This window comes from Mesoplodon bidens, assembly GCF_964165515.1.
Source record: "Mesoplodon bidens genome assembly, chromosome: 4".
NCBI classification, from domain to species: domain Eukaryota; kingdom Metazoa; phylum Chordata; class Mammalia; order Artiodactyla; family Ziphiidae; genus Mesoplodon; species Mesoplodon bidens.
In genome coordinates this window covers 95,713,133-95,726,074 of record NC_138160.1, presented here as the reverse complement: position 1 = coordinate 95,726,074, position 12,942 = coordinate 95,713,133, and the positions used below count along the sequence as shown (strand labels likewise).

Sequence of the window (12,942 nt, the reverse complement as noted above, 5' to 3'; positions counted from 1 at the left end):
AGAACTTCTTCTGCCAGTGTCCTTTTCCTCATGGTGAGACATAGCCACTGCCCGCCTCTGCAGGAGACCTTCCAACACTAGCAGGTAGGTCTGGTTCAGTCTCCTATGGGGTCACTGCTCTTTCCCACTGGTTCCTAATGTGCACACTACTTTGTGTGTGCCCTCCAAGAGTGGAGTCTCTGTTTTCTCCAGTCCTGTTGAAGTCCTGCAGTCAAATCCTGCTAGCCTTCAAAGTCTGATTCTCTAGGAATTCCTCCTCCCCTTGCCAGACCCCCAGGTTGGGAAGCCTGACGTGGGGCTCAGAACCTTCACTCCATTGGGTGGACTTCTGTGGTATAAGTGTTCTCCAGTTTGTGAGTCACCCACCCAGCAGTTATGCGATTTGATTTTATTGTGATTGCACCCCTCCTACTATCTCATAGTGGCTTCTCCTTTGTCTTTGGATGTGGGGTATCTTTTTTGGTGAGTTCCAGTGTCTTCCTGTCAATGACTGTTCGGCAGTTAGTTGTGATTCTGTTGTTCTTGCAAGAGGGAGTAAGAGCACATCCTTCTACTCCGCCATCTTTTTTTTTTTTTTTTTTTGCTGTACACGGGCCTCTCACTGTTGTGGCCTCTCCCGTTGTGGAGCACAGTCTCTGGACACGCAGGCTCAGCGGCCATGGCCCATGGGCCAGCCGCTCCGCGGCATGTGGGATCTTCCCGGACTGGGGCACGAACCCGTGTCCCCTGCATAGGCAGGCGGACTCCCAACCACTGCGCCACCAGGGAAGCCCTCGCCATCTTGAACCAATCTCCATAATACCAGTTTTGCTTTAATATTTTAAATAATATTTTTCTGTTAGTCACTGACTGCATTTTCATGTAATTTAAAAGTAGGATTCTGTTTCTCACATTTGTTTCTGATTGACAAACTCTCTCAGTTTACTATAATCCCCGAACACGTAGCACATTATCATCTAGATAGTAGGTTGCTTCAGGGATTGTGTCTGTGGTAATTTTAGATTTGTCTTTATTGGTTTTCTCAGTCAGGCTGCCTTTACTTCTGAGAGAAGGAAACCCAGTGCTTGTTTTTGAGTTTGTCATTCAGTAGGTTGAAAACTGAGGAACTCAGGCATCAGGTATTCATGTAGGCATTGATGCCTTGGAATCCTGGAGAAATTATTTAACCTCTTCTTGTGCCTTTGACCTAAGCTGCATTTGTAGTCTTATCAGTAAGAATCTTCTGCACTAGAGAATTTGTCTCCATTCTTGAATTTTACTCAGTGAAGACTGTGACACTGTCTTTTTATCTATAATTATACTTAGCTGGAAAAACTCTCCTCTTGATCTATGTATAATGATATTTCTGAACTTAATGTGATATGTCACTGAAACACTACCAGAATGTCACTACCCTCTGTTCTTTCCTCCTATCCTCCTTTAAAAAAATTGGCTGTTGAGGTTAGGAATCAGAGAAGGAAATCTGGAAAAAATTTCCTTTCATTTTAAATGTTGGCCAGAAGCCATTGGAAAATGAGCAATGCACTTCTACCATATATTGTCAGCTTTTAAGAATGTTCTTGAAGACTCTTTTCTGTTGGCTGCTGCTATGAGTCTATTATGATAAATGCTTGTAAGTGCTTTACTGGTCTTATTTTCAAAATCAGGTCAAGCTCTGATTTTGTGGACATTCAAAATGTTTAATAACCACTATAGAGAGGATCATTTTATGGCAAAGTAGAGGAATAGCTATGTGTGCAGTGAAAATAATGTTTATTGAGAGTATGTGACATTGTGATGGGCATTTTATGTAAATAATCTTTTTCAATCTTCAGAAAAACCTAAATGGTCTCTCTTACCCCTAGTTTTCAGAAGAGAAAAACTCAAGCATAAAGAAGTTAATTTGCATAACTTATAATTAAATCAATATTAATTAAATTGCAGCTTAATTATAATTATATATAACTAAATATTAATTTGAAGAGAAGAGTTACATTTTTATTACTTAGTATAGGATGTAATTTTTTGAGTTTCATAGCTGTGGTTTAACTTTTTAAAAAATTGGTATATGGTAGAAAGGATAAAATTTCCTGAATTAGAAATGAATAAAAATAAATAAGTGCAAGATTGTATTTTCCTGTGTCTTTGGTTAAATCAGTTCATTTCTGCCTCAAGTTCCTTTGTATACAAATTGAATGTTGCTTTCTTATTTCATTGAATAAATTGTTTATTGCTGGACTTTGGAGATTGAAAGCTTAAGGAAATACAGTATTATAAAATTACAAAGTATGTCTCAAAGTTGCTGATCATTCCTTAGTAAGCATATTTGATGCCAAATTATTGTTCTGAAAACATCAAGGAGTCAGACAAAATCTTTTCCTTTCCAGTATTTGGGTTCGTTTTGTTGAATTGCAACTCTTTCTTGAAAAGACATTTGGATTTAGCAGATGAGGTAACACTTTGCTTGTTTTTTAATAGTGTAATGGAGAGCGGGCTAAAGAAGAAGCAATTACACATTTTGAAAATCTCTTTGAAATCCTAGAAGAAAGGAAATCATCTGTTTTGAAGGCAATTGATGCTTCTAAGAAACTAAGATTAGACAAATTTCAGACTCAAATGGAAGAGTATCAGGGGCTTTTAGAGAACAACGGACTCGTGGGATATGCTCAAGAAGTGCTGAAGGAGACAGATCAGTCTTGCTTTGTTCAGACCGCAAAACAGCTCCACCTCAGGTATTTAACTTTGAACTGACAGTCTCTCTCTAGCAGTGTCATTAAATGCTGCTTTATGTTTCAGCTGTAGCTCTGAGTGGTTCAGAATGCTGTGTTATGTGCAGTTTCTCTTGCTTCACTCTTAACTTGAATGTTGAGTGAAGTTTTCTTTTGTTAATCTCATTGAAAATACTTAGTCTGATTTGCCTTTTTAAAGAATAATTTTTGTGTAAAATATTTTATGTCTGTCTGTAGAATACAGAAAGCTACAGAATCTTTGAAGAGCTTTAGACCTGCGGCTCAGACTTCTTTTGAAGACTATGTTGTTAATACATCTAAACAAACAGAACTTCTTGGAGAATTGTCCTTTTTCTCTAGTGGTGAGTTTTAGTAACAGCATACCTTCACTTTTTTAGTTTGAATTTACATTGTGTAGGAGAAACACAAATTCTCTTTAGTTTGACATTATAATGCAGCATCTCAGTTGCCCAGACCATCATATGCTAAAATCATATGCCATTTATGTTTTTATAACCAAGTTTTTATGCACAGAAGCTAGATTCTTTTGGTTTGTATGTTTTTAAACATTGTGTGAATGGCACCACATTGTATGTATTTTTTTTGTAATTTGTTTTTCTGAGAAATTAAGATAAATATTTGTTAATACATGAAGTTCTGGTTTACAGCTATATGTTAACTTTACAGTATTCCATTATGTAAGTAAGTTTCCCACTGAGAGACAGTCTATTCCTGTTTTTTTATCTGTTGTAAGCAATGCTCTATTGAACATCTTTGTCAGTGTTTCTTCGTGTATGTGTATGAGTTTCCCTAGGGCAGAAACCTAGAAATGATATCTCCAGGCTAAAAATGACTCTAAGATGTTTAAGTGTTTACATTGCTGTATGAGTTTGCTAAGGCTGCCAAAACTAAGTACCACAGACTGGGTGACATAACAACAGAAATTTAATTTCATAGGATTCTGGCAGTAAAAGGTTTTATTTATCTATCTATCTATCTATCTATCTATCTATCTATCTATCTATGTATCTATCTATCTATCTATCATACCTTGGGGCTTGCGGGATCTTAGTTCCCGATCTATCTATCTATCTATCTAATCTATCTATCTATCAATCACACCTTGGGGCTTGCGGGATATTAGTTCCCCGACCAGGGATCAAACCCAGGTCCTTGGCAGTAAAAGCCCACATCTTAACCACTGGACCGCCAGGGAATTCCCTTAGGATTCTGGAGGCTAGAAGTCTGAGATGAAGCTGTCGCCAGGGTTGGTTTCTTCTGAGGTCCCTCTCCTAGGTGTGCACATGGCCGTCTTCTCGTGTCTTCACGTGGTCTTCCCTCTATACATATCTGAGTCCAAATTTCCTCTTATAAGGACTCCAGTCCTATTAGACATAGTGGACTAGGGTCCACCTTAACGACCTGATTTTAACTGTGTTACTTCTTTAAAGACCCTCTCTCCAAATAAAGGCACATTCTGAGGTACTAGGGCCTAAAACTTCAACATATGAGTTTTAGGGTGGGCAACTCAGCCCCTAACATTTAGTTGTGTTTGTGTTCTGCTGCTCCCCAGCAGGGAGGTCTTCCTTTCCTTTTTTCTTCTCACCTTGTTCATCTTCCTCAGATTTCTCTTCTAATAATGGTGAACAATTACAGTCCTTGGAAAAGTACACTTACAGTTTAATTACTGTACAGGTATGGATGCATAGATTTGTATTCAGTCAAAGGAAATTTGTCTTGTTTAAAAGTTAAACACACTGAAGGATTATTACTATGACCACCTTTCTCTTCCAATCAATACCTGAATCTCTGTCAGGTATATACTTTTCTTGTCTATTATGATGATCTTGTTTTTCCCAATATGTGGTGATATTTGAAATGCTGATTCTATTTCATATACTGTACTTTCTTCTTTTTCCAAAATGTATACTTGAATTGTTTTTTATATACATGCTAGTTTACTTAGGAGTACAAGGTCCTCCCTTCCCTGGGGGTCCCAAAACAGTCTTTGGAAAAAGGAAGTTGAGTGTGGGTAATCTCTGGTTATACCAGTGCGTAACGAAGGACCAGTAAAACGGGTGGGTCAGAATGGAAAGCTGCTGGTCACCCAGCTTCCTGCTGATGGATGCTCTTCTCATTTTTTGCTGCACGCACGTAGAGCATTCCAGTCATGTTATTCTTTAACTAGCTTTTTTTTTTTAACTTTAAAATGTAGTTTGGATGACTTTTCAGATTCCATGGCTGCATAACATTCAGTTGCACAAATGCACACATAGACATACTTATGCTGTACATTGCTTGTACATAGCTGGAGGATAAGGAGAAGAGGGAGACTTCTGCTTTTCATTTCATGTATTTCTCTGTGATTTGATATAAATATGTGTTTATTTATGTGTGCGTGTGCATGTGTAACTCCTATAGCTTATTTTTACCATATGACCAAAGCAGTTAAGCTGTTTGGAATTTATTCTATGGAAAAGATTATGAATATGCACAAAGATTTAGCTGTGATATTTTAATCATTGTATTTTTAGTGAAAAATTGGAAACATGTTTCTGAAAATAGTTAAATGTTGCTACAGTGGAATGCCACTGGAAGAAAAATACTGGCAGGAGCTACACAAAATTACTGTAGTGATAATCTTTGAGTTACTTAATTTGTGTGTGTTTTATGTAGTTTCTGATTTTCTTTAAAAAATAACGTATCTTGTGTATACCAATAAAAAGTCATTTAAATTGCTTTGCCAGACTTCCCTGGTGGTCCAGTGGTTAAAACTCCATGCTCCCAATGCAGGGGGCCTGGGTTCGATCCCTGGTCAGGGAACTGAATCCCACATGATGCAACTAAGATCCTGCACACTGCAACAAAGATCCCGCATGGGGCAACGAAGATCCCGCATGCCCAACTAAGACCCGGTGCAGCCAAATAAATAAATAAATAAATAAATAAATTTTAAAATAAATAAATAAATTACTTTGCAACTCTGTGGAAGATAATATGAAAGAAAACTATATAATGTTTTATTGAAGTTTGTTTATTATTATACTGACCAAACTTAGATTTAAAAATATTTATTAAAATAATTTATAGGAGGATACATATTATAAATTTCAAGTCTAGGGTTGTTATTCAGTAGATGGAAATTGAAGAGTATGTGGTTAAAAATTTTAATTTATGGTGTTTCAGAATTACTATGTAAAGCTAAAATTGAGTTTTACTTATTTTGTCTGTCTTATTTTTCATTCGTCTTTCCCCTTTCAGTTATAAACATAAATATACCTTTTAAAATCTCAATATACCTTCCTTTTTAAATTTTATTATGATAAAACTTACCCTGAGATCTAGCCTCTTAAATTTCTGGTATACAATACAGTATTGTTGTCTACAGACACAAGTTGTCTGCACATCTCTAGAGCTTATTCATCTTGCTTAACTGAAACTTTATGCCTGTTGATTAATAAGCGCCCATTTCTCCCTGCTCCTCAGCCCCTGGTAACCACCATTCCAGTCTTTGATTTTATGAATTTGGCTACTTTAGATACCTCACGAAAGTGGAATCACGCAGTCAGCATTTGTTTTTCTGTGTCTCACTTATTTCACTTAGCATGTCCTCAAAGTCCAACATCCTGTTGTATTTGCAGGATTTATTCTTTTTCTTATACACAGTATTATAAATGTAGAAAGTCTTGAACAGCAGAGAAATCCTTTAAGTATTATCAATAAATCATTTTTACTGAGGAAAAATAAAGGTTCTGAAATAATATTTTAACATTGTTTTCCATTTCATAATTCTTTCAGGCATAGATGTGCCAGAGATCAATGAGGAACAGAGCAAAGTTTATAACAGTGCTTTGATAAATTGGCACCATCCAGAAAAGGATAAAGCTGATAGCTATGTCCTCGAATATCGGAAGATTAATAGAGATGAAGAAATGTTGTCTTGGAATGAGATAGAAGTGTGTGGCACAAGTAAAGTCATTTCCGATCTTGAAAGTAATTGTAACTATGCTTTCAGAGTAAGAGCCTACAAGGGTTCAATCTGCAGTCCTTGCAGCAGGGAATTGATTCTTCATACTCCTCCAGCTCCAGGTATTGTGAATAGTGGGAATAAGAAAAGCATGGAGTTGGAAGAGACCGTGATAAAAAATAAACCAGTTAATGTGTCCATGCAGACCTACATTAAAACCACCTCTCATCTGTAAAATACTCTAGAAAAGTAGATTCTGTACCCAGTTAGGATTTAGAAATAGACTGAATACTTGAATTTCACCATCTAGGCTGAGAACAGGATTAGATTTCTGACTGACATCAGATACAGAAAAAATATGACATTTGAGTGGGCAGGGCTATTAATTTGGGATTAAAATAGCATAAATGCTACCTTACAAGTATTAAATAGTATAATTCTGTATTTTTGATCCGTTTATAGAAATTTCTATTAACATAGGATCTAGGCAGATATTTTAAAAATTTATTGATACAATAACGTGAAGAATAATTTTAATTTACCTAATTCTGACTTGTCTGGCTTTTCTAACTCAGTGATTACAAGCACATGGGGATGGAAGGCAGGTATTAGAACCACATGGATAGCTTTTCCCTACACTAAAAGCTCCTCCTGCCCAGCAATCCTTCCCTCCCCCTGCCAAGTTAATAACCACTGATACTACTTAAACAGCACCTGTAAATTTTTATAGAATGAGAATGACTTACAGGTTAAGTTGATGTTCACTACAGTGTCTCCATGGATAAGGGACATTTAGAACCAAAGTTGTGCTCATCCTGGTGAGCAGGAAATCCTTCTGCCCAGTTGGTCACGGCCTCAGAGGTTCCTTCATTTGGCTTTTAGACCTCATTGCTCCTGCCCATTTTTAGTGGCTTATGTACCCATACTTTGTGCACTCTGCCCATCCTTCCCTTTTTGTCCAGAGTGTACTATTCACTCTGTTTTTCATGTACATTGTGGCTAATTAAAAAGAAATACAAATAAATAGGGTTGGCTCAAATTATTTTTCTTGAATTTTAATAAAATCCAAAAGAGAGTTTTAGGATCCATTTGCAAGTATTAAGTAAATATATTACTGTTTATGCAGTTTCCGCTTTCTTTTCTAGTCTCTGACTGAAATTGAAAGAAAAAGGAAACCTGAAAGTAGCTACTGTTTTCAGTGACAAAGTGAAGGGGGATGGAGGAAAGGAAACATTAAAGACTGTGTTTCTTTTCTCCAAGAGAAACCACATGAATAGGGTGACCATTTAAATTTATTTTGCAAACTGGGAGACTTTTGAGATTGAGACAGTGTGAATTGCCATGCCAGGGCAATAGGCATTACCAGGAAGACTGGTCAAATCACATATGGAGAATAGTTTTAGCTTGTTAGCAGACAGTTTTTTACTATTGTGGTATTATATAGTTAAAATTTGCCATTTTAACCATTTTTACAGATCAGTGGCATTAAGTACATTCAACAGTGTTGTGCAACCATCACCACTCACAATCTCTGGAACTTTTTCATTTTTCCAAACTGACACTCTGTGCCCATTAAACAGTAACTCCCCATCCACCCTTCCCCCAGAGCTTGGTAACCTTTATTCTACCTCTGCCTCTATGAAATTGCCTATTCTAAGTACCTCATGTGAATGAATTCACATAATCCTTTTGTGACTGGCTTATTTCAAGGTTCATGCATGTTGTAGCATGTCTCACAATTTCCTTACTTTTTTTAGGCTGAATAGTATTCCATTGTATGTATATACCACATTTTCTTTATCTATTCATCTATTGATGGGTGTTTGGAATGTTTCCACTTTTTGGGCTAGTAGCCACTAAATGTTAGGCTTGATGGGTTTAAGTTGATAGAAGAGTAGTGTTATTGAAACAGGAGGGAAGGGGCAGGGTACAACCTTTAAAAGAAAGGTATAGCCATAGTACATGAAGAAAACTAGTGAGAACCAACTAGGTCCAAGATGGTGGAAGATTCAACTTCCAGTAGACCTTGAGCCTTAATTGTAATACATTAACATGTTAATGACACATCTGCCAGCACCATGACAGTTTTGAGGCCAACCATAAAAGGTCAAGAAGTGGGTGGTAACACACCACTGTAAAGCAATTATACTCCAATAAAGATGTTAAAAAAAAAAAAAGTAAGTGGTAGCCCAATTCCTGGCTATCCCCGCCCCTTCCCCAAAATAATTGGAACAATCCTCCTACTCATTAGCCTATGAAATTATCCAGCCCATAAAAACTAACCACGCCGTATTTCGAGGCCTCTTGCTTCTTGTCTTCCAAGATGGCTCACACTCTGTCTGTGGAGTGTATTTCTCGCTAAATAAATCCACTTCTTGAATTTGGAATTCTCCAAATTCTTTCACGACGAAGAAAGAACGTTAAATTCACCGGCAACATTATCTTCATTCTGTAGTTGAGGAAATCAAGGTTTAGGTTAAACTCTAGTTAAATGCTTGAGCCAGGCATCAAACCCAGGTCTCTCTGAACCCAAAGCCTGTGTTTTTTTGTTTTTTTTTTTTTACACTGTACACTGTTTCTCATGTCTGCCATCTTGATTGATAAGGAAAAGACCTTATTAAAATTGCTAAGTTTCCATATTTATAAAATTTGGAATAAAATTTTAATAAAATACATAGATATTTTTGAAAATGTACAGCCCCTTATTTTAGGGATAAAAGGACAGATTCAAGAGTGTAAAATACTTAGGATAGATTTGCTATATCTATTCCAAGGAACTGCATTCATAAATTTCTCATGCATTTAAAATGTTTCTTCTGCTTCGAAATTTCTGAAGATTTTCAGGTACAGAGAATTTACTGGAAATTATTTCTAAGTTGGGGTTTTGTTTTGTCATAGTTTGTGTAGGGTAGAATGCTATATTCCTCTTCCTATATCTTTTTAGTAATTCCTATTTGAAAAAACTGTTAAATTTAACCATAGAATGTAGAAATGCTAACAATTTGCAGACTAATTTTCTGCTCTATTTAGTTTTCAGTTTCCTTTTTGATGAAAAATGCGGCTACAATAATGAACACCTCTTGCTGAACTTGAAGAGAGACCGTGTAGAGAGCAGAGCTGGATTTAATCTTCTGCTTGCTGCGGAGCGGATCCAAGTGGGTTACTACACAAGCTTAGACTACATCATTGGAGATGTTGGAATTACAAAAGGGAAGCACTTTTGGGCCTTCCGTGTAGAACCATATTCGTACCTGGTAAAAGTGGGAGTTGCTTCCAGTGATAAACTACAAGAATGGCTCCGGTCTCCCCGGGATGCAGTTAGTCCAAGGTAGATTCTTCTACTGATAATTCTTTAGTTCTTTAGGAAGTAAATATCCTGGTTTAGCAAGGTGAGACTGAAAATAGACTTGGATTTACTTGTTGCATTTAGAGTATTTAGTATTTAGAGTATACATTTCTTAGACTCAGGTGTTTTGGCTGTGCTTATGTGGCTGGCTAAGAAAAGGAGTCAGGTTGTGTTGTATTCACACAGTGAATAATGAGATTCAGCAGTTAATTTCTTATGCTGTGAGGAAATAAGTCTGTTTTGGGTACACCTCTTGATTATGGTATAGCTTCGCAATTTAGAATTTTCAAAGTCTTTTTTATCAGGTACCTTAATGATGTGATAAAATTGCATAAATAGTGAAATGCCTCTAAATGCCATATTTCACAATTGATATTAAGTTGTTCTTTGGTTAAAGGATACAATTCTTTAAACTGTCCCGTAAGTACTTATAAAATTGGGTCATGGTAAACGTGTTTCCATGGCAGAGAATTCCAGTTTCTTGAGTTTGACTATTTAATGGAGACTGTACAGTTTATTTTTGTTAGATGGTATAGTGTGCACTAGTCCAGTCAAGTAATTTTTGACCATTTATGTCTACAGAAATCCCAGATTAACAATCTGAGTAATAGGAAAAACTTTTTGCACCAAGATGAGAAATTGAAATAATGGCGAAAATTGAAATAGGGTAATAGTCACTTAAACATAGTGGCATGTCTACTTGGTAGATTATTATTAATAATGCTAAAAAAGTTTACAACATGAGAAATATTACAAGTGAAAAGACCTGATTAAAGTTGTTGATGTAGTATTATCACAAATATATAAGAAGCAATCTATGCATAGGGAAAAAATGGAAGGAACTTTGTATCAAATTTTTCTTCAAGGTGTTACTGTTTTATAATCAAGGGGGGATAAAAAACCCTTCATAATACTTGCTTGCATCATAGATCCATGTAGAGCTCCCAACCAGTAAATATAGTTCTTAGCAGGAGAATGAAACGTGGTTTTTTCTCCTGCATTATTTTGCAGTGCCCATTTATTTTACTTAGTCTGATAATTCCTTGGATTAGGGGGCCTGTCTTGGTTTTTAATTTTTTTATATATAATTTTTGTGCTAGGAATATTTAGTGTTTGTCAAGTTCTTTCAGTTCCCTTCCCCCTGTTTTATTTTTGATAGGCCAAAATTATTATTTTTAGGTTCTCAGGTATATAGGTAAAAATGGATGCTACTTAATGACAGAATTTGGGGCTGAGTTTGTGGTGTAATTCTAAGTGGCAAGGTATAGTCCTTATGTTTTTAATTGATTATGGTTTACCAGAAAGGTTTTGATGTACAATTGATTTTAATTTTAACTCAATATATATTATCTTGTGAAAATGTCTTGAAGCTACTTGAAAGCCTATGCTGATACAGATAAGATTCTGCTTTGTCTGTTTGTGTGTATTTTAGATACGAGCAAGACAGTGGGCATGACAGCGGAAGTGAGGATACCTGTTTTGATTCTTCACAACCCTTTACGTTAGTTACTATAGGCATGAAGAAATTTTTTATTCCCAAGTCACCTACTTCTTCTAATGAACCTGAAAATCGAGTTCTCCCCATGCCAACAAGTATAGGGGTTTTCCTTGACTATGATAAAGGCAAAGTGGGTTTCTATGATATGGATCACATGAAATGCCTTTATGAGCGCCAAGTGGACTGTTCACATACTATGTATCCAGCATTTGCATTAATGGGCAGTGGAGGAATTCAGCTTGAAGAACCCATCACAGCAAAATATCTAGAATACCAAGAGACCATGTAGTTTAAGCATCTGATGCGACTTAGGATAAAAAATGTGAGCAAAATAATGCCTTGGTGTTAACCTTTGTAACTAATTACATATCATCTAAGTATCCTGTGGCCACACTTGTTTTTTGTGTATGTTTCTTCTTAAAACCGAAAACCTAAACAGCCTTCCTGCCTTTCACAAACACCGGGAAAAAGATACTTTTTCATAGTTAACACTGAAATAGTTAACTGGATTATCTTTTTATGCATGGGAAATCTAATTTATTTATGTCAGCCTGTGTTGCCGATACTTACATTCCTTGTTTCGGGGTTGGGGGAAGGGATACAAAAGTATTTATTATGCTTCTTTTGTGTTTGGTTTTTCATTTTTATATCATGTTTATGTCCTAAGAGAAGATATTTTTTAAATGCCTTCTGGATAGAAATTAGTACTAAGCATTGTGTTGTGCATTCATTTTCAATGGGAAGACAAAGGTATAGATAGGTAAAAAAAAAAGGCCATAGAAACAGTAGTATATTTAAATGGAAAATTATGTATTTAATATTCAGAATATATTGCCTGGAAAATGAATACTACTGTTTTTTTTTTTTAAGACCACAAACTGTATTCTTAAGGACATTTTTAAGAGTTCTCTTAGCTGTAATGCCCATACTTGCATGTGTAGGAAACATGGTTTCTTGCAGGAAACACAAAGTTCTTGGCTAACACACGAAGCTTCATATGATTTTTTGGGAAATTTCTTTTCTTCAATTTTTTTTTTTAGTTCCTCTATGAAAATATTTGAGCTTATATCAAATAATTATTTTTCGTAAATATTAGTGAAGATACACTGATAATTCTCATATTCTTTTGCTTTCTTTTTGTGTCTTGTAATTTTCATTCTTTGGCACAAATATTATATATCAGATTGTTCTGGTTTATGTTTAGATGTTTGAAAAGTTCTTGATACATTTTTAGTGTCATTAAACATATTATAAAATGTGAAGTAACTATCTGGTCAGTTGTATGGCATTTTCTATGACTCATTGGTAGTAAGCATTTGTCATATAAGCAAGTAAAAATACAAATTTAATTGTTTAGGAATAATAATTAAAACCATAATGACTGTGTATACCCTTTCTTAAAGTTAAAAGTTCTTTGAATTTG

At 35.7% G+C, this 12,942-nt stretch overlaps 1 protein-coding gene across 2 annotated transcripts in view; it reads left to right on the top strand.

Annotated features, from left to right (window-relative positions):
• The window catches only part of TRIM36 (tripartite motif containing 36), a gene marked incomplete at its 5' end in the record, with an annotated part of 45,778 nt that extends 33,218 nt beyond the window's left edge, over window positions 1-12,560 (top strand). For both annotated transcript variants that reach the window (XM_081231329.1, XM_081231328.1), the window contains 5 exons: window positions 2,458-2,711; window positions 2,946-3,070; window positions 6,507-6,797; window positions 9,706-10,003; window positions 11,454-12,560. In XM_081231329.1, coding sequence (XP_081087455.1) covers window positions 2,458-2,711; window positions 2,946-3,070; window positions 6,507-6,797; window positions 9,706-10,003; window positions 11,454-11,808 — 1,323 coding nt within the window. In that variant the 3' untranslated portion in view covers window positions 11,809-12,560. The remainder of the gene's footprint in view (window positions 1-2,457; window positions 2,712-2,945; window positions 3,071-6,506; window positions 6,798-9,705; window positions 10,004-11,453) is intronic.
• Window positions 12,561-12,942: the final 382 nt, after the last annotated feature.